The sequence below is a fragment of the Rhododendron vialii genome, chromosome 3a (genome assembly GCF_030253575.1).
Source record: "Rhododendron vialii isolate Sample 1 chromosome 3a, ASM3025357v1".
NCBI classification, from domain to species: domain Eukaryota; kingdom Viridiplantae; phylum Streptophyta; class Magnoliopsida; order Ericales; family Ericaceae; genus Rhododendron; species Rhododendron vialii.
In genome coordinates, this window is record NC_080559.1 from 17037839 (window position 1) to 17060340 (window position 22502).

At 40.3% G+C, this 22502-nt stretch overlaps 1 protein-coding gene across 1 annotated transcript; it reads right to left on the reverse strand.

The window, feature by feature from the left end:
- Positions 1–9721: 9721 nt before the first annotated feature.
- LOC131321162 (uncharacterized) lies at positions 9722–10702 on the reverse strand. The gene is made up of 2 exons (XM_058352170.1): positions 10643–10702; positions 9722–10372 (listed from the first exon to the last, which is right to left on the reverse strand). The coding sequence occupies exons 1-2, from the start codon at positions 10700–10702 to the stop codon at positions 9722–9724; spliced, it is 711 nt and encodes a 236-aa protein (XP_058208153.1).
- Positions 10703–22502: the final 11800 nt, after the last annotated feature.

The window sequence follows — 22502 nt, forward strand, 5'->3', positions numbered from 1 at the left end:
ATAGAGCAAACAGGGAATATCCATCGAATGGATCTGTCATCATCTCATCCCAGGCTTGTCTCCACTCACCATGTTCCAATTCTTCGACTTGCTGAGCATTAACTGACACAGGCCACACTCCGTTGACAATGACTCGTTGTTCCACTGTCAGGAAATCATTCGCTAGGTCCTCCCACCTTCTTTGAAAATCCCATTCCACCGTTTCAAGCGCACAGATAGCATCCTCGGCCGAAATCTCGACAATTGGCTTGGGCTCAGTGACAGGGATGATGTGAAGGCTTGGGTTGAAGGGGTGGCTCAGGGAAATGTGGTTTGTGCGGGCGTTTGAATGTTTCGGGAGTGGGTTGGAGACGGTATTGGGTTTTTGGTGAGGCATAGGAATGGTCTTGTTGTCTATGAGGTCTTGAATGGCATGGCGAAGGCGAAAGTAGTTATCAGTTAGGTGGCCAGGATTTTGGTGATAGGCACAGAAGGCGTTGGGGTTGTGAGAGGCAGAGAGCTTTTGTGGCAGAGGGGTGGGAGCAAGTGGTTTAAGGAGATCACTTTTGACCAACTTTTCAAACACCGCGGAGAGCGGTGCTGAAAATTGGGCGAACACACGGGGTTGGGATCGAGGTTGACTGGTTTGGGTTACAATCTGGTTGACGGGTTCGGCTTGGGTCGTGTTTGAGGAGGTGTTTGGGAGTTGGGTGTAATTGGAGTTTCCGAACAGGGTGCTGCTGTTACCGGAGTAGACCTTCTTGGCTTTGGGAGGAAGTCCAGGTTTGTTGAGGATTCCCAGTTGAACTGCTTCTTCGACGGCCAAGCCTGTATTGAAGAATGTTTTAAAATCAGAGCAGGCCTGAGCCATCACCATATGCCTTGCAAGGTTGGGCTGAAGATTCCAGACATTCATCCGGATTTGATCTCTATCGGTTGGCCTATCCTTCATCTGTGCTGCCTTAGATCTCCATCTTTTTACAAAATCTGCGAAGGCTTCCTTGGCTTCCATCTTTGTAGATTCGAGTTCCCGGTGGTAACCTCCAGTTGGATGTTGTAATCATATTGCGCCACGAAAGCCGCACATATGTCTTCCCATGAGCGCTTCTTCCTTTCATCCAACGAAGTGAACCAGTAAAGAGCATGTCCCACCAAGGTCTGGGAGAACATTTGGGCCATGGCATCCTTTTCTACTCCCCGCATAGACAGTGCTCCGATGTACCCAGTCAAATGCGCTTTCGGATCCCCAGTCCCGTCGAATTTAGCAAAGTCGATTGGTCTGAACTTCTCCGGGAGCTTTGCGTTGGGAAAAAGGCAAAGCTTGTTGATGTCAAAACCTGTCGAGGCAATCTTCTCGTTTCTCGCAACAGACTGTTCTAACTGGGTGATCTTTGCCAAGACTGCTGCCATCTCGGTGTTTTGCGGGGCTTCCACTTCGAGGATCGGTTGCTCCGGGTTGGGATTCAGGTTTAGATTAGGGTTTAGATGTGGGATTGGGATTAGGTTCGGGTTCGGATTCGGATTAGGGTTTGGATTTGGGATTGGCATTAGGTTCGGATTAGGATTAGGGTTTGGATTTGGGTTTGGAAGCCATCGGGCAACCCCGGTTATCATCGTCATGAGTTGGGCGATTTGATTGTCGGTACGTTCGCCCAGACGCTGAATAGCTTGCGTGATATGCCTCATTTCTCCATTCGGGATTTCCTGGTTCGGTTCCGGGTTTGGGTTAGGATTGGGATTTAGATTTGGATTTGGGCTCGGATTGCCTTCGCTAGGATTTGGATTGCCTTGTTAAGGTTAAGGTTTGGGATTAGGTTCGGGTTTGGATTGTCTCCGTTTGGGTTGAGGTTTCCGATTAGCAGGTCCATTTCCGCCCTTGAATCCGATGCGCTAGCGGGGTCTGCCTGAAGTTGGAGTCGCTCTAATCTCTGTCCCAAGGGTCTGGTCCAGGAGGGTATGATATTCTTCTTCCTTGGCCCAATTGCTCAACACTGATAGCAAAGCAAAAACCGCGCTCAGATGTGGTCCCTGCTTACATTTTATGAAGTTTATGCGTAATTCTTGGAAAATGCGTGCGTCACCATCACCGTCGTCGACTTTGGTTTTTGAAAAATGATTGAATGTTTGAGAGGTTGCCGTGATCCTCGGATTTTTAGGGTGTATCCTCATTTAGGGAGCGGCGTTCCCCAAAAGATGCTAAAATAAGTTAAGTATTCGGCTAGTATCTTATCAAGAAATTGACCATCGGTTTGGAATGACTTGGGGTGAACAACGTGATACGATAACCGAAGTGGCGAAAGCGGCACATTTGCTTTTAGCCTGGGCGGTGTCAGCATCATGATGTTCTGTTTCCGTGTCATTCCTCCCTTTGGTTAATTCCCCGACCGAACACTAGTCGAGGACTTAACAAAATCCTAGTTTCCCTTAGGTTTTCGCTTGAGGATTCATATGGTTAACAACACGCATAAGGGCGCGTGACTCTTCATCGGGTCTCGGCAACCTCCCAAAGACCGCGCGAGCAAGTCTCGAGAACCGTGGCTGACAGCAAGATGGCATGAGAAGAAATGCAGCACATAGACATGATATAGCACGTAATCTTACCCTGCAGGCCCCTGTCCTAATTTGGAATGTTCTATGGCTTGCTAAACACGTACAAGGGCCGGTTTTGGCTTGAAATGGGTTCCCCGGACTAGAGTCAAAGTATACCTCCCACTATTGAGCGTACGCCCAATAATGGTACAAACGGTAGAGATGACTCATCACGGTCAAGGGTTGCTGAGTGTCCCGGGATTCCCTATCACCGGCAAGCCGGGTAGGATTGCCGAAACACAACAGCGGGGCTGCACGAGATATATACACAAGAAATAGATGATGAAACAAAATCAATTTGAAAATCCCACAAACATTTTTCAAGCTTGGCTCACAAGTTTAATAAAACCATATCCCCAGCAGAGTCGCCACTGTGGGCTACCACAGCCCCGGGTGAGATCGGGGCGGCCCGAAAAACACATACCGCTTCGGCTGATCGATTTGAAGAATTTTGAAGAGTTGCCACCCGAATTTGTGGTTCGCCACCCGAGAAACCGTTTTCGATTTGAAAATTGTGACTTGAATTGAAAACCAGAGATCATTCGAGGGTTCGGAAGCCATGTTACGAGGGGGGAAGGGTTTTACGGCACCCCCCCTCGCCCGGCGCGATGTCGGTCTCTACTAAACGTTTGTGGGATTTTTCAAATGGATTTTGTTTTGTTAAACACGTAGCAGGTACCCACAAGTATGGCAAATAGAAGGTGTATGCTGGTGCTTGTGTACAAGGAGTGATGAAATGATGATGGACACATGCATGATGGCAAAGCTGTATAAACTGCTACTGGCTTCACTCTCGAGCACTTGAGAGTACTCTCGAGCGCTTGGGAGTTCTACTGACCAAATCCTGCAGAGTTTGTTAGCCACAAATAGGATGCCAAATAACAGTGTATGCTTGTGCACATGTATAGGGGGGATTATGTGATGAAAGACAGCAAGGTAACAGGAAATGAAACACTGCTCACTGGCTTCACTCTCGAGCGCTCGAGATCACTCTCGAGGGCTTGGGAGTGTCTGAACCCCACCTGCACATTCTGTTAGTACTGACAAAACATAATGTAAAGACTGCAAAATGAAATACTATTAAGCAGACCACTGGCTCAGCAGAGGACTTGAAAGACTGAGATAGGACCTCAAATTTTCAAATCATGTATCCTTACCATTGCACGAACAGATCTACAATTTTGAAAGAGCAAATTACACATCCATGCTTGCAGAAGCTCAGAAAGCATAGAAAACTGGGAAAGTGAAATGCAATGGCATGCATGCACTCCCGAGCGCTTGGGAATATCTTTGAGCGCTTGGGAGTGGGCTGCGTGCCTACTCTCAAATAGAAAATGGCACCACTTCATCATGCAAACACCCTTATCTAAATTTTTAACAAGAGAAGATCTTATTTTTAACTTAGGAAAACTTTGTTCTAACTTGAGATTCATAAGGAACATTTCTGTTTTGGAAGAAAAAATGATCTTCTGTGTCTGCATGCCAGAGTAAAACCATTTTATTTAAAAGTGCACTTCACCCCCAGCCTGCTGCTTACCAAAATGCCATGCATGGGACTGGAAACAGTCCCGAGCACTCTTGAGCGCTCGAGAGTGTTTCCAGTAGGGGTTTTAGGAAAACATTATTCGTGGACTCTTTGCTCTTGCTTTTTCACTAAGGTCTCCCAACCATGCACCCAGCATTAAGGGCTGGGACAGGCTGAGAGACCCCCCTCAGAAGGGAGAATAGCCTCTTGATTTGAACCAATGATAGAAATATTTCTACCTTTGCTTGACACTTTGCTCCTTGGATGGTTGTGAAAGGTGAATGTAGAGTGAAAAAGACAAGAGATCAGAAGCTAAGAGTGTTCTGGATTTCTTGCCCTTTTCCTTGATGATTTTGAAAAAAACCTTTGAAGTTGGGAAAGAAGTTTGAATTTCAAAGCTTTTTCCCTTGAACAAGAGAGAGAAAAGAGGAGGGGTTTAGAGAGAGAACTTTCGTCCCCCCATTCAGCAGAAGAACCAGGTATATATAGAGAGAGCATATAACCCATGGTTTTGAAAAATGAAATGATTTTGAAATAAACCCTTTTTTAAAGAAAGAAATCTTCAGCTGATATCCTCTCTGACTGAGGTTGAGTGTTAACTCACCTCAGCCGGTTCAAAGGGAATGCAATGATGGCTTGCATGGATAGTGGGAATCTTTTTCACCCATTGGGCACTGGGAGAGATCTCGAGCGCTCGGGAGTGGTGTCGAGCGCTTGGGACTTTATTCTCGAGCGCTCGAGAGTGAGCCAGTGCCAGTGGTTTTTGGAAAATAGTTTGGAGCGCTTGGGACTGCTTCCAAGCGCTTGGGAATTCCTTTTTTAATCCTTTAAGGAGCAACGTCTCAATTGGTACATGGCTTGTTTTGATCCATATTCATCATTGGGGAGTCTCAGAGCCACAAATTAAGGAAATTTGACAAGTCCAAATTGGGGTGTCTACAGGTACGATCCCGGACTTCCGAAAAATATGTTATTGACGATCTAGCTCTACGCTTGGGATTTTCTCAACCTTATATTGAAGGCAAAGATTTTTTTGGTCTAAGCACCGTAGACTGTGGTCTCCAACGATTGTTAAAAAAACACCCATCTCGTAATTTTTTGAAGACCATACAATCAAAAAATATATAATATGAACTCCATATATGAACCAAACACAATCATAAAACATACAACCTAATCACACAAAAATCTGATCTAAAAGTAAAATCAGCCGAACAAAACAACATCAGAACTCGATCGAACTACGAAATTTGACAAAACATGCATGAAAACACTAAACCCGCTTGAAACATCCAAACAATCTCAGAAAACCAGAATTAATCATGTGAAATAGTACCATAAACTCATCGGACAACTCAAACGAACTTGACCCAGACCGGAAGAAGTAAAATATAGCAGGAATTACACCGCAAATAGTACTTACTGTGAATCGCAGTAGCAGGAAATCACGGAGGAGGCGAGAGAGCGATCTCTCTCTTTTCTCTCTCTCTCTTTGTCTACTTTCCTCTAATCAGACAAAGAAAAGAAATGGGGAGGCCAGGAGACGTGGCTTGATGCCGTTCACATTTTTCACAAGGATCGAAAAGACAGAATTACCCTTCTCCTCAAAACCAGTGGTGATCCAATTGCGGGACACAATTGGAAAATTGGGGCAAAAATTGGCGGGCCAAAAACCCCTTCTTATTATATAAGGGAGGAGAGGATAACACGTATAGAAATTTTAGGGTTGTCTCTGCTTTGAACACCTAACTCAAATATCAATGAATACCTAATTCTAATAGTCTTAAACGCCTAATCCAAAATCAATTGAATATTCAATCACAACTCAGTTATAGCCCATCAATCTAGGTTATTCATATTTAAACACTTAAGACATTACCCAAAATAAAGCTCACAATCATAATGAAAAAATTAAAAAAAGTAAGAGAAAAACAATAATATATTTGTGTTTTGATTGGCTCCTTACATTCCTTTGGGTTTGGTTTTCGGGTGGCGTTTGACAGTTATGCTTGTGATCCGTTAAATCTTTGTACTCTTTTTCAAAGTTTTATAAAAACAATTGCTGATCAAAATAATATATTAGCGTAAGTATTATGCTTTGCATTCGCTCTCCATCTTTATTGTCGATGGTCTATATGCATTATTTTGCATTCATGAAAATCATTACTTTTTTTCCCCTAGTTAGCTTATAGAATTACAGACAGTTTAAAAAAATTCAACTACACTGCCAAAACCCATTAAGTTGAATAATATTTATTCGAATTTAAGACTACGATAGAAAACCTCATCATGTCAACCTAAAGAATAATATATTTTCAAGAAGATCAGTCCCAACATACTCGCTACAATTTCTATCAAAATAGTTTTAGAATATTTAATACACTGGTTATTAAACGTTGGCACAAAATATGAGAACTCTTCTAGGACAGCAGTAAAATTTTACCCGCTTGCCAGACAATTCTTATCAAGAACTTAAATTCTCTCTCTCTCTCTCTCTCTCTCTCTCTCTCTCTCTCTCTCTCTAACTTCATACCTAGGGTCTCTCCGCCTGGGGTGGGGGGGGGAGGCGCCGCCTCCTTCCCTCCTCCCCCCGGGCTTTCCTTTTTCTCCTCTCCCTTTCTCTTTTGCCTGTCTCCACTTTCGTTGATCTTCCTCCCGTTTGCCCATTTCCCACGTCGCCTCCCTCTGCTTCGATCAATCCTTGGTCTTTCACACTTGGTGTCATTGGTATTGCCTAACGGCGTGGTGTGGTCGCTGGGCTAGGGGAGGCTTGGATCACGCGGCCTCTAACCGATTCTCTCCTGAGCGAATTTGGTTTGGCCCAACGGTAGTGGGGCTCGCATATGGTACGATGGGTGGCCACAGTTCTGGGCTTGCCCAAGTGCTCAACGGGTGATTTCGGATGGGTGGTGCGCAGCGGCGTTTCGCGTCTTGGTTGCTGGTTTTCTCCGGCCGTTTGTAAGGGTCGAAGTGGTGGCTTCTTGGGGGGTTTTTCGAGTTTTCGACAAATGAGGCTGACGACGACGTTCATCACTGTTCTCCGGCATCTGGCTATTTCTTTTGTGGTTCTGTATTGGCTTTTGCAGGTTGGGTGGCTATGCCTGGGGCAGATCGATGGTCGGCGGCTGGATGTTTTTAGTGGTGGTGGCTGATCTGTGAAGGAGCTAAGGTTAGGAAGAGGTGTTTGGGCTGGGCTTGGGCTTCTTTTTTTTTGAGCTGTTTATGTATTGATTTGAGTATTTTAGATTCTTTTGGGGTGTTTGGGCTTCAGTCTCTTAGGTGGGCTTGACCCAAAAGGTGTTATGGGCTTGTCCTAATAGGTGATGGCCCATCGGGGTCCTACTAGGTTTAGATTTCGCCAAATGTAGGTACTAATGCATTTCTACTCTAGCTGGTTAGTTGGTTGGGTTTAGGATTAGGTTGTGGTGTTTGCGCTGGGCTTGGTTTTTGGATTGGGCTTGGCTTTTGTTTGTGCTGTCTTATATTGATCTGGGCATTTAGGCCTATTTTAGGTGTGGACTTGTCCCAATGGGTGTATTCTGGTTTAGGCTCAGCCTGTTGGGCCTATTTTAGTTCCTCCGTTTGGTTTGGAGAAGAGGGTCTTAAATGATCAGGTCGGTGTATCTAAGATCTTATTATCTCTGTAACTTCGCGTTTATAAGTTAATGAAATTAATTTTCGCTGATAAAATAAAAATAAAAATTTTACCTGCTGTATTCTCGAAACACTTTCTACTATGCAAATTTCAAAAAAAAATTAAATTTTTGTTAAAAAATATAATACATATTTTTAAGTTCTCATTTCGCCTCGTAGTTAATTTTTTTAGAATAAAGGTTAAAATTTTTTTACCGCACTATTTATACTAATTTATGAGATTATATTATTGGTTAATAAACCAGCTAATAGCGCTAAGGTAATTTCTGAATACCTTATTACAAATTCCTGGAGCCGCCATTATACCTTAGATGGAAAGCTTCCGCCTAAGGTCGGCACCGGCTGTCATGCGTTATCCTCATAAAAGCGTGGCTGGTGAAGTAAAGTGGATATGGAGTTAGATTTGAATGATATGTAGGACAATGCAATATATATATACACACACACAATGGGCTAAGAAGAGTAAAATGCGGACATCGATCTCATCCGTTGAATCGTGTTTTCAATGGTTCAGATTTTAATGAAATTTTTTCGGAGAAAAGTTAATAGTGACCGGATTTAACTCTATATAGATTTTTAGATTTTTTATGCATGTTAAAATTAGATTCTATGAATGCAACATGGTATTGGTTTTGAGTTTTGTGGTTTGGATTAATATAGTTCAGTGTGTATCTTATCAATGCAATTAACTCGGTATATGTGATTGAGATTATCATTCGTAGTAATGTACACACGGGTATGGGCTTAACAAATAAAACTTTTTGTTGCGGAGTGCTACAGGCATAGGTAATTAGCATATCAAAGTTTTGCAACAACAAAAATATACCATATTTTACTTTGTTCCTACTCATTTTTTTCAACATGCTCCCTTTGCTCATTACTTGACCCGTAGCTTCAGTTGTCTTCAAAATGTGTTGCACCGTGCCTTCAGGCACGGGTATTCGCTAGTGTATATATATATAGAGTTAGGTTCCCGTGAGGGATCCCTCATTTTATTAAAATACAGGACTCCCCTTCCCGATTGAATTTCGATGATCCGAGCCGCTTAAAGTGATCAGAACGTGATTTTAAGGGTCCCTACCAGAAATCAACAAAAAACTGACTGGGAAGGGTTTCATCCGAGCAATTTTCATTGCATGGTTCAAAAAAAACTGCTCGGATGACGCCCTTTCCGGTCATTTTTTTTGCTGATTTCTCACGGGGACCCTTAAAATTACGTTTTGCACACATTGAACGGTTCGGATTTTCAAAATTTGATCGGAAAATGAAAGTCCCTCATTTTAACAAAATGAGGGATCCCTCACTTGAAAATTTCTTTATATGTATAGAGTTCCCTTCTCCTAAGGACCACCTTAACTTAATAAAATAAGAACCTCTCTTTCCTGATAGAATTTCGATGATCCAAGCCGCTCAATGTGTTCAGAATGTGATTTTAAGAGTACCCGCGAGAAATCAACAAAAAAAAATGACCGGAAAGGCTTCATCCGAGCAGTTTTTGTTTATTTTTTATCGAACGATTCAAATAAAAACTGCTCGGATGAAGCCCTACCCGGTCATTTTTTTTGCGGATTCCAATAAGGACCTCTCCATTCCTCCTATTTTCCGTTCGAATTTCGATGATCCGAACCGCTCAATATGTTCATAACGTGATTTTAGGAGTACTCGCAAGGAATCCGCAAAAAAAATGACCGGGAAAGGCTTTTTCCGAGCAGTTTTTATTTGAACCGTTCGATAAAAAGCAAACAAAAACTGCTCGGATAAAGCCTTTCCGGTCATTTTCTTTTGCTGATTTCTCGCGGGTACTCTTAAAATCGCGTTTTGAACACGTTGAACGGCTCGGATCATCAAAATTCGATCGGAAAAGAGAGGTCCACATTTTATTAAGTTAAGGTGGTCTTTAGGAGAAAGAAACTGTATATAATAATTTCTTCAAACTTTTTTTTTTTTTTGAAAGGATCACGATATTATAGAAACTCATGAACGATTTACATCTTTGGAAACCAAAACTTCCACAGCAGGCGGTAAACATCCTGCTTGGAAAACAAAAAATCTATCAGCACAAAATGCTGCCAAACCATGAGCAACTGTATTAATGTCCCTACTACACCAAACGAAAGACCATTTCCTAGTTTTTGCCCAAGATCTGATGTCATCCACAATTGTTCTGATTTCCCACGGACATGGAGGCTTTCCATCCTTAAAGCAGTTTATAAGTGCTTGACAGTTTGATTCAAAGATTACTTCGTTATAATCCATCTCCACTGCTGTACTACAAGCTATGCGAAGGGCCCAAGCTTCAATAACAATTGCTGAATGGGCAACAATTTTACCCATACGCCAAACAAGAGCGGATCCACCACAGTCTCTGGCGATAACGCCAAATGCAGCCAAGCTGCGGAAGGATTTAAAAGCTCCATCAGAATTAAATTTAACCACATCAGGTGGGGGGGCCGACCAATGAGAAGCTCTGCTAGCTTTTGGAGGATTGATGATATTGGGGCATTTGAATAGCGCTGCAAGATAGTCTCTGCATGCAGCTTTGGCTTTCTCAATCACATCACTTGGGTTTGGATATTTTCCAGAGAAAACAAAGGAGTTCCTGGCTTTCCATATCGTCCAGCAGATCTAAAAGATGTCTACCGCATCATTTGCTGAGGTTTCTTTTGCCAAGTTCCCACAAAGGAGGTCTTCTATCCATTTATTCGCTGACTGGATTTGGTGTCCCGACACCCAGAAATCCCTACCACTGCCGAACCAAACTACTCTTGTCCAAGGGCATTGGAATAGGATGTGTTCGATGGTCTCTGTCTCCAAATTACATAACGGGCATAAAGGAGCTGGTGAACATTTTCTTTTGAACAAATTGGCTTTGGTAGCAACCCAATTCTTAGCTACCTTCCACATGAAGTGGCATATTTTTGGGGCTGTAGGAACTACCCACAATCTCGTCCACATAGACTTTGGAGGGGAGTAAGAAGAAGAAGCGATTTGAGTCCTTGTGGACTTTGCCTTATGGAGGGCTCGGTGATACCCTGATTTAATAGAGAAGCTCCCAGAATTGTTGTGGACCCAGACCTGCTTATCGTCCCCGTTGGTTAAGTTGATTGGGATTTTGGAAAGAATTTCCTCCTCTGTAATACAACACAACTTCTAAGCTTCCCCATATCCCACACATGATTCTGATGATCAATAAAGTCCGCCACTTTGACCCAATTACAGTTGGGGGGGGGGGGGGGCTTTCCACTTTGTTGCTAGTCAAGTCTTTCACCCAGCTGTCTTTTCAAAAATTAATAGATTCTCCATTACCCATGCTCCATCTCATTCCTTCTTGTAAGAGGTTCCTACCTTCAAGGAGACTGCACCATATCCAAGAAGGGGATGAACCTCTTCGGGCTTCCCAGCAAGTGGAATTTGGAAAATAAAGGCCTTTAAGGACTCGAGCCCATAACGCCTTTGGATTTTCATTGATTCTCCAAAATTGTCTTGCCAATAGTGCATTGTTAAAAGCAGCAAAGTCCTTGAAGCCTAATCCTCCTTCACCTTTTGGATCAGTCATCTTATGCCACGCTCCCCAGTGGATACCTTTCCCTGAATCTGTTTTTCTCCACCAAAAATTACTCACCATGGAATTCAGATTAGAGCAGAGAGAGGCGGGAGCTTTGAAGCACATGAAAGGATAAACAAGTATTGTTTGGATAACTGATTTAGTAAGAACTTCTTTGCCTGCATGGTTAAGTTGAGTGTCGCCCCATCCTTGCATTTTCCCATAGATCTTGTCTTCAATAAAGGCCATGGAAACCTTTTTTGATTTTCCCCAGACTGCAGGCAAACCCAGGTATTTTGCTTTTGGGTCCATTTCAGGCATCCCAAGGATACTTTTAATCTCGGTTTTAAGGTCAGAGCTAGCATTTGCAGAGAAAAAAAGGTTGGATTTTTGTACGTTGATGGTAAGACCTGATGCCTCACTGAAACAAGAAGCTAGATCTTTGAAATTAGAACATGATAGAGTATCAGCTTCAAGAAAAATAAGAGAATCATCAGCGAAAAGTAGGTGAGACACCACTGGACATTTACGCTTCATTCTTATTCCTCTCAAAGATTTGTTGAGAATAGCTTTATGGATAAGGGTAGATAACACATCAACTACTATGAGAAATAGATAAGGGGACAGAGGGTCCCCTTGACAAAGCCCACGGCTTGGCATCACATTGCACACTTGGCCACCATTAACAAAGATCGAATACTTAAATATGCACACACATTGCTTAATCCTGCCTATCCAAGTCTTGTCGAACCCCAATTTCTCCAATACTTTGAAAAGAAAGTCCCAGCAGACACTGTCAAAAGCTTTGCTTAGATCAAGCTTCATAGCTACCGATACCCTGCGTCCTGTTTTCTTATGCTTCAAATGGTGGAAAACCTCATGAGCAACTGTTATGTTACCTTGGATTTGCCGACCGAGAATGAATGCAGACTGTTGTTCAGAGATCAAGCCACGGATGAAAGGTTGTAAGTGGTTGGCGCAGACTTTGGAGATGATCTTGTACACAAATCTGCACAGACTAACGGGGCGGAGTTGGCCCATTGAGGCGGGGCTTCGAACTTTTGAAATAAGGGTTACATTCGTTTGATTTAACTCTCTAAACATCACTCCAGTATGGAAGAAGGATAGAACAGCCTCACAAACATCTTCCCCAACAATATCCCAATAATTCTGAAAGAAGAGACCCGGAAACCCATCTGACCCAGGGGCTTTTAAGGGGCCCAATTGGAAAGCTGCCAAATGGATCTCTTTGCGAGTAACAGTTTTAACTAGAGCACAGTTAATCTCATGAGTGACCAAAGGGTCAACAAGATCAATAATATCATCAAAATTTCTATTTGGAGGTGGACAATAAAAGGAATGAAAGTGATCTCGAATGATACCTGCTATTGCCTTTGATTCAGTCTGCCACACTCCATGAGCATCTTTTAGCTTTGTAATCTGGTTCCTTTGTCTTCTGTGAATGGTGCTTAGATGGAAGAAACGAGAGTTCTTGTCTCCCAACTGCAACCATTTTATTCTAAAACGTTGGTGCCAGTACATTGCATCCTTCTGCCAAAGATCTTCCAATTTCTTGCTTATCCCTTTTTCGGCCGTTACTAACTCAGCGTTGGGGCCTTGGTCTAGCTTCCTTTGAACATCAACCAGTTGATCTTTCAAGACTGTGATCTGAAGACGCAGGTTTCCAAAATTGAGCTGATGCCAATCTTTGAGCTTCTCTTTACAAATCTTCAATTTCTTGCACACTCTTCCCATTTCAGATTCCTCGTAGTTGCGAGCCCAAGCTTCCATAATGACTGGTTTACAACTTTCCTCTGTTGTCCAAAAAGATTCAAACCGGAAAGGTTTCCCCACCTTGTTAAGAGGGAATGAAGTATTGAGTAACAGCGGGTTATGATCGGAACCAATAGCTGCCTCCACAAATACCATGGCTTGGTCAAAGGTATCTCCCCATTTTGCATTAGCAAAGGCCATATCAATTCTTTCCATAATGAGACTCCCATCAACTCTGTTATTCCTCCAAGTGAACTTGGGCCCTTTGAATTCCAAATCAACCAGACCACAGTCGTTTAGCATCGAGTGGAAACTAGACAACCTTTTGCGAGTAGGAATGTTTCCTCCCCATTTATCTTTAGTGCTTAGGACCTCATTAAAGTCTCCCATACATAGCCAAGGTAATTTTTCATCTCTCCCAATTGATCTCAGATTATCCCAAACTTGATCTCTACCTTTTTTCCTTGGACAGCCGTAGATGAAGGAGGCTGCCCAAACGATAGAATCTCCTTTATTAGAAATAACTGTATGGACAATATTTTTTGTTGCAATTTCAATATTAACATCCAAGTCAGACAACCACCAAAGAGCTAGTCCCCCAGCGAGCCCAATAGGATCAACATATTTACCAAAATTAAAACCTAAGCGGCGATGGATGGTCTCCAAAAAGGCCTTATTATTTTTTGTCTCCATCAGAAAGACGATGGAGGGGCGATTTGAACGCACAAGATCACCCAAAACCTGGCTAGTCACGGTACGCCCAATTCCTTGACAGTTCCAGGCTAGGATCAGCATTAGGATTGTGGCTGTTCAGCGCAAGCCACACGCCCATTTTTAGAGTGATTTGCAACAGCATTAAGAACCATACCTAAATCCACTTCTAGTCTATCAACAATTTGTTGTACCGGGACATCACAGAGGCCCAAATCCGTATCCAAAGGCTCCAATGGCAGATTGGGGCTAGCACCTGGAGTAGAGCGTAGCCCCCCTCTTTTGAAGAATTTCCTTATTCGAGCAGGTTTTGCACAAGGGGAGAGAGATTTAGGGGAGGGATCAGGCAAGCAAAGACGTTGGATTTTAGATCTCGAGGAGTTTTCGACCTCGTCATTGGATTTTCTTTTGATGGTGAGATTACTGAAGCAAGAAACGAGAGCCTTCCCAGGGGAAGGGGGGGGGGGGGGGGGGGTGGTTAAGGGGCTTGGGTCAGGAAGGGTAATAATTTTGGTGGGGGAGGCATTTGGGTTAACTTCTTCGATGAGGGGTAATTTTTCTGCAAGAGGAGACGATATGAAGGCAGGAGGGGATTTTGGTGAGTTTGGGCCTTCAAGAGGTTCAGTAACAAAATAATTTGGTGGGCTGGGTGAAGTTGGGGGGACTAATGGATGGGAGATTGGGCCAGAGGTTCGAAGGAGGTCCAGCAAGGGGTTATGAGAGAGGCTAAGAGCAGCATGACCCAAATCACCAGAAATTTTTGAATTACGATCCCGAAGCGGATAAGGATTAGAAATACCTCGAGGAATAAAAGGATCCGTACGTGAAGGACTGTCCTGCGTCATTGGGTCCACAACACCTGTCCCGAAAGATTCCGATGCAACGTCCGGGGCGCGCGTAATGCTCATCTCTCCCAGCGTGGATTGGTTCACGTGCTCCATTAACGCGTTACTATCACGCGTTTCAAAATCAGCCGTCTCAGGCTCAGAGCGGCGGCGGTTGATCAACTGGTTCACGCGGGTTTCGACCGCGTCTACTTCTTTATGAAACTCCTCAATAGAGAACGGAGCCCTTTTTGCCATTGAAGCTCTAATTTCAGCATCATAAACCACTCCGTGGATATCCTCATGGGGTCTGAATTTGCACTCCCTGTTATCATGCCCTATTCGTCCACAGGAGTAACAAAAATCAGATAGCTTCTCGTATTTGTAAGAAATCCATAGGTTCTTCGTTTGGGTTGTTTTCTTTCTTAAACAAAAACCCTTCGGCAACTGCTGGGAAAGATTAATTTCAACCTTAACCCTCAAGAAGCTTCTGCCCAAGAGGATCCCATCGAGGGACGATTCAATCGCGAGTAGCTTCTGAAACCGCTGGCCAATAGTAATTGCATTTGCCTTATTCATTTTCTCAACAGGAAGGCCATGAATTTGCACCCAAAATGGACATGCATTGAACTCAATCTCTGGAATAGCCACGCCTTCATTTATAGGCTGGATGACGAGTAGACAGTTCATAACCGACCACGGACTATCACGCAAGATTCTGTTCCTATCATCCATCTCCTTAAACCGAAATAGAAAGGTATTGTTATTCCAAGGGGTAACAGAGAAAGGGGATCTCGTTCTCCAGGCAGTGTTGCAAATATTGGTTATGGCAGCAAGGTTTCGGGTTTTTGGGCTGAGAACCTTGCTTACGAAACAAAAATTTCCCACTTCCCCTGTTTCTCCAGAGCCCTCTTCTAGATCCAAAAACTCTGCCTCAGCCATCGAAGATGGGAAGCAATAAATCGGAGAGAAATAGGAGGGGACGAGAAAAAGGAGCGAAAGGAAAAGGAGAGTAAGTAAGGAAGCAACCAGGAGAAAAGACAGAGAAGGTAAGGAAGGGGGAGGAGAGGGAGGGAAGAGGGGAAGGGAAGGGTTTTAACAGTCGACGAGAGGAGCGGCGGCTGTGAAAATTACGGTGACTATGGCGACCACAGAGGTTGAGTGTAACGCCCTGACTTTCCGGAAGCAATATAAAATAAAATCTTAAGAAAATTTGCTAAATAAATATAATTTTCCAAAATAAAGTTTAGCTATTACAGTCGCAAGATAAATTTACTGATTCAAAATACATTAACTTCAGAGCTGACTCTAGGCTTGATACAAATCCGAAGCACACTCGATCTTCGTTCCTGATATTCTTTTCGTGTCGAACTGCACCATCTTTGAATCCTCTCCAGTGAATCCTGCGCCCTCTGGCAAATTGATTACCGAAGCAAACGATTTGCCAGGATACAGACGTATCCGTGAGTGATAAATCACCCAGTAGAATAATCCAACCCAACCACCCCTCTTACTTTACAGCTAACAAGCAACAAGATAATAATAATGCGAAAGAGCAGAATAAGGATTTACAAACACCAATTTCACTACAAGAAACTTGAACAACACCAGCGCTTGCAAAAAGTGCTACAATAAGAGGTCTATAGCAGCGCTTTTTCTAACCGCTGCTAGAATGGGGATTTCCCAGCGCCCAAAGCAAAAGCGCTGGAATAGGCCAACCATTACCCAGCACCTAAGCAAAAGCGTTAGAATAGGCCCCCCATTTACCAGCGCCCATAAAAAACGCTGGAATAGGCCCTCATTTCCCAGCGGCCTAGGAAAAGCGTTGGAATAGATCCAAAAAAAAAACCACTGATGGAATAATTTCTAATTATATTATATGTTATACATTTGCTAATAATCTTCGGTATGATTATTTAGCGCATGTCAATAAAACAACTATTTTAACAGTTGAGGTTGTTGATTTTGTTGTGCATATTGGTTAAATCATTATCGTAAAAAATTAACCTAATCAGGTTTAGAAAGCTCTTTGATTGGGAAACAATTTATTTTTTAGATGATAGTTATCGTCCAATCAAATGTGTAGCGATACCCGATCAACTTTATTCTTATTTCAATTGATGAACTCCGTAATATGTAAAAGATAGACAGTTCAGATCAAAAAATAAAGACTCTGGTGGGAGTTGAATCTTGCGATCTCATACTTTAACGCCTCGAGATGCATCAAATGTTGTCCGATCATGCGATCACCGATATTCGATGATCTCTAATTTTAGTGACAACGATGGTATCAGTGACACGTGAAATTCTAATGATTTAGATTGACCACTGTAAAAATTGAGTTGGTAATGACCTTTTTAATTCTATATGTTCAATGTAATTGTTACCAAACTAAGGCCCCGTTCCGGAAACGGAAATAAGTACTTATTTTTTAAGAAGACAATTTCAAGCTTAAAAATCATGTATTTACGTAAATAATTTTCCTATCAATATGGATCTTGTTTGATAGATCTCATTGAGATCTTTTATACGGTGAAAAAAAATTAAAAAATCATTTTTCATTTATATTATTTTTGAGTTTGAAAATGTGAAATAAGTACTTATTTTTTAAGAAGGTGTTCTGGAACGAAGCCTAAGTCTTGTGCTATACTTGAACATACTGTAGTCATTCGACCGCGACACAACTACGACGATCCAGACCGTTGATTTTGTTTTTCTTGTTAATTATATCATTCTCATAAAAAAATGTCTTGAACGGATTTAGAAAGCTTCTTTATCGAGACACAATTTCATTTAAAAAATGGATTTTTTCTATTTGTTCAAGTGTATAGTATAGTGATACCTAATTAACTTTATTCTTGGTAGAAATGATGAACTCTATAATATGTAAAAGATAGACAGTTCAGATCAAAAAATAAAGATTTTAGTGGGGGTCGGGATGCATCTAAATTTTGCCTCAGTCGAAATAAGTAATATTCTCATTTAGATGCATTCTTCGGGGTTATGGTGATAGTGTTTGGAGAAGATCATGTAAAATATAAATATAAAACTACGAAAATAAAGCTTTTGACATGTTACTGGAACAAGAATAGAGCATAAAATATAATAATTCTCATGGGAGCATTGATTCACCTTTCATGATAATCTACCTAATATTTAACAAAAAATAAATCTTAGACACATGTTTTATATATTAAATATTCTCACATGTTTAACGAAAACGATACTTAGTGCAGTGGCTGGACAGGGTACGCATGAGCTCTTCGGTGAGTCAAGGGGAAGGGTTCAAAACACGGTAATTGAAGAAAATGGGCACTCATTTGCGTTGAGTTTTTTGGTAAAGAGAGTCTACACCAGCACCAGCGCTTACAACCAAAGCGCTAGTAAAAATTATGCTATACCAGCGCTTGTAAACGCTGGGAAAAAAAGCGCTGGCAAAAATCAATCTATACCAGCGCCCATAAAAAGCGTTGGTATAGACCTATAGTAGCGCGTCTACTACAACGCATTGCCCAAGCGCTGGTATAGACCAAGCAAGTCTATAGCATCGTTTCCGTGAACCTTTACCAACACTTTTGAGCGCTGACGCATCCCAACTTTCTTGTAGTGTTTATTACTATTCATTATCCTAATGTGAAATCTAAGATCTCTCCGCGAGATCTTTCCTCCCTCAACCGCTAGCCATGCTCTGTCCCATGAGATCACTTCCCTTTGCTGTCGCAAATACACCTAAGTTATGTACCGAGTATGCATCACAATAACTACAACAAGGGAAAAGCTTATCATGCCTGAATCACAACTAAGGTTCGCCTATCTTATATACCACTTCACCATCATCACTGGACACACGCCAGTTTATCAGTTCATCACTGGGCACTCGCCAGTTTCAATCTCATCACAAATCTCAACATCACGCCTGCAGGCAATCTAGAAATAAAATTTTTCAATTCATCCATTACTTAGCACCGTCTAAGTGAATTCTATTCGCATACCACCCTATGTCTCTAGGGTCCAATCTAGCACTCAAATCAAGTATCGATGCAATATACAACAAATCAATAATAATTAAAATAATTAATAAACAATGTAATCACGCAACTTATTATGAACGGGCCGTTGCCCTTAATTTTGTATAGTCACAATGTCAATAATAAAGTAAGAGTTTTAAAAGAAATTAAAATAAAAATTTTCTGAGCTCTTATTAATTAATTCTAAGATAATAGATTAATTAAAAACTAATTAAATACATTAATTAGATAAAAATATTGGAATATTTATCATGACCTTAATAAGAGTTCTAAAGGTCCTATGCAACCAGTTGAGTGTCAAAAGTTGGGTTCGGAGGGTCACGGGGTTAATTTAAATAAAGACGTTAAATAAAGTGGCCGAAAGTGAAGTAAATAGATAATAAATAATTTACAAATTAAAAAAAATATTATGGTTAACAAAATTTCATCTTCAGAATATAGGGAGTCTAAATAAAATTATTCGAGCATTTATAATAAGGTTTATGAGGTCGTAAAGAAGTTTTGATTGGAAACGCTATAGAAATAACAATAAATAGTAAATTAAATTAAAAAAATATTAATTTAACAAGATATCATCTTTGAGATACAAGGAGTCTAGAAAAAATTAGTTTGGGTGTTAAAACGTTGTTTGAAAGGTCGCAAAGATTTTTCGTTAGTAAACTTTGATAGATAAATAATAAATAGATAATTAAATAAAAAAAATATGATCTTAACAAGTTATGATCTTTGAGGTGTGAAAATTCTAGCAAAAATATTTCGGGTGTCAAAAATGATGTTCGGAAGGTCGCAAAGTTGTTTCGAAACATGTAAAACCAACTCAATCTACCAGATAAATTAAACTGATATAATTAATACATTTTATACTAAGAGGATAGAGGATATTATATTGTAAGAAAATAATATCAATTCAGTAGTTTTTCATAATATTAATATCAGAAAGAATGTAAAATAAATTTCAAATAGGTCATCTTCTTCATAAATAATTACAACAAGATGTCGGGCTCAAAAATAATATCAAATTGGTGAATACGGCAGAAAACGCGCGGTAAACTATATTTTTTTCGTTCGGAACATAGGGTTAAGCATATAAACACTTAATATACTTAGAGAAAATGTTAGAATGGATTATAATACCTTTAATCGGATCGAATTGATTTAAAAACGAATCTTAAATTTTGGGGAAGAAGACTTCGGTTTTTTTTTTTATCGGGAGACTTTGGGACCAAATTGGACGATACTTGGTGATGCTAGGAGTTGTGAGAAGAGTTTGGAACGATCGAATTGGATTTCGGTCGGGTCTTGATACAAAATCCACTTTTTCTCTCTTACTTTCTCTCTCTAAAACTCTATTGATTGGAGCTTGAGTTTTCTCTGGTTTTTCACTTTCTTTTGGACTGGTGAGGCGTGGGGAATATTGTGGTGTAAATTTCGTGGGTCAATGGGGAGGGGATATATAGGTGAATTTGGAAGAGGTTGGATAAGAGTGAATTTAATGGAGTTGGGTTCATGGGATTTAGAATGGACGAATTTGGCTTGGTTTTAGGGTTAGGGAGAAAGTAAAGACTGAATAGGAGACGGAGAGATTGAAGGAGTTTGTATTTGTGCATGCATGTAATTTGTGTGTAGGAAAAATTTAAAAAGAAAACATGTATATATTGCATGCATAATTGTATTTTAAAAAGAAAAGAAAAAAAGAATTGCATTAAGGAAAATCATTCTAATATATTATATTTAAAAAAAATGGATCGAAAATTCGGATCGTTACATTGAGTAACTCCCATTTTAGAGAGAGAATCTCCCATTTTAGAGAGAGTATTCCTTGCCGTGTATAATTTCTTCAAACTTTAAGGGCGAAGAAAAATGAGAAAATGTTGTTGTCTATATATATCACATCACGTGTGTGTGTCTTCGATCACAGCCTGTGTGAGTGTGACCATTAATATTATTATTACATTTATAAAAGGACCAATCCTTCAAAAGGGACCCCATGCAGTAACACCAAGTTTCATTTGTCTTATGTTGTGTTTAGATGAGTTTTTAAAAAATTTTTGAGAATTTTTTTATGAGAGTAATGATTGAAAGTAGGGATAATGAGTGGAGAGATAGAAAGAGAAATGAGAATAATGATTGGAGATAGGAATAATAAGTAGAAAATAATGATTGGAAGTAAAGATAATAAGTGTTTTTTGAGTTATAAAAAAAATTTCAAATCTTAATTCAAACAAGGCATAATTTTTTTCAATACTTTTTCATTTAGAAACCCCGTGCTGTGTTCTCTTGCACTTAACTTAAACTGAAAATTTTGTTCTTATTTGAATTTTTTTTTGTATTTGTTAGTTTTACAGCAAACTTTTGTAGGTTATTAATTTTTGTGCTAAAAATTGTTATTTCTCAAAATACTTGGGTAAAAATAAAAAAAATTACTTTTCCGATTCCTCTCATTGAGACGAATTAATAACCCATAAAAGTTTGACACAAAACTAACAAATGCAAAAAAAATTCAAAAAATGACAATTTTCAAATTTAAGATAAGTCCAAGAGAATGCACGTTGGGGTGCATGCCATTATTTTTGAAGTAAGGCACTAAAGCAATTTTATTTCTAACGAACTTAATTTTCAAACTGATATGGCAGATGAGTTCTGATTATTATTTATTTATATGGCGTGTGATTTCCAATTCCCAAGCTTCGAATTCCTGATTTTAATTATTTTCAAAAATATTACTAATATACCCTATAAATTAATTAAGGAGTTTGCTTGTATACGTACGTATGTAAATTTTTTTTTTCTTCATATTTTCGTTGTTTGTCTTTGATTACAAACCAAAACACAACCATGCATGCAGTACGATTTGTCGACTTACATATGATGTAAAAACTGTAATTTATTACAGTAGTCCAGATGGATTTTTTTGTTCAAAATAAACATATGTAAAATAGGTTTCCCTTCCTATTCAATGGGTACGTAGTAGTCTATTATTAGTACATATATATATATATATATATACACACACACACACATACATACACACACATACACGTACATGTAATAATTTTTGGCGTATAGGGACTTGCATATATTGTGTGTATTCCAAATTCAACTCCCTTAGGATGGGAGACATGCTTTCTACGGTGATTGGGCGATGGATATTGGTGTAACTGTCCGGTCACAGGATTCAAAGACGTACTAGCTAAGCTAGCTCCTCAAATATTACTGTACTACTTATTAATTATGGTATGTTATGGCAGTTCAACAAGTTACTGTCTTGCGTTCCACTTTTTAAAAAGGAAGATTTTGAAAAAAAGAAGATTCTTTCAATGTCAAAAATTATGTGTTGATGCAAATAATTTTTCTATCAATATGGATCTTGTTTGATAGATCTCATTGAGATCTTTTAAACGGTGCAAAAAAATATTAAAAATTATTTTTTTATTTTCGTTATATTTGAGTTTGAAATTACCTTCTTTTTGAAAAAGAAAGTTATGGGAGAAAACGGAACGGGTACACGTATACTTGCATTATGTTAGAGTTGGAGTTAGCTAGAGAGGTACTGGTGCATGGTGTGGTCTAAAACTGCATGCGATCCCAATTGAATGCGACGGATATTAAATACTCATAGATAGGCGGAGATTTTTGTCCACTTAGTATATGGTTGGGAAGTGGCTGCTGGCCGGGAAACAAAGAAAGAAAGAAGGAAAACATATATTCCTCAGGTTTGAACATTCAACTGGTGGGTGGGTGGGTTTGCTTTATATATATATAGTAGTACTCGGCAACAGGATCCTCTCGATCTGATCCCTTTAGAAGCGACTGGACGATATTGTTCAGGTTAATTCCGGGCCCTTTTCAAATCTGTTTTGTGATTGAAACAATTG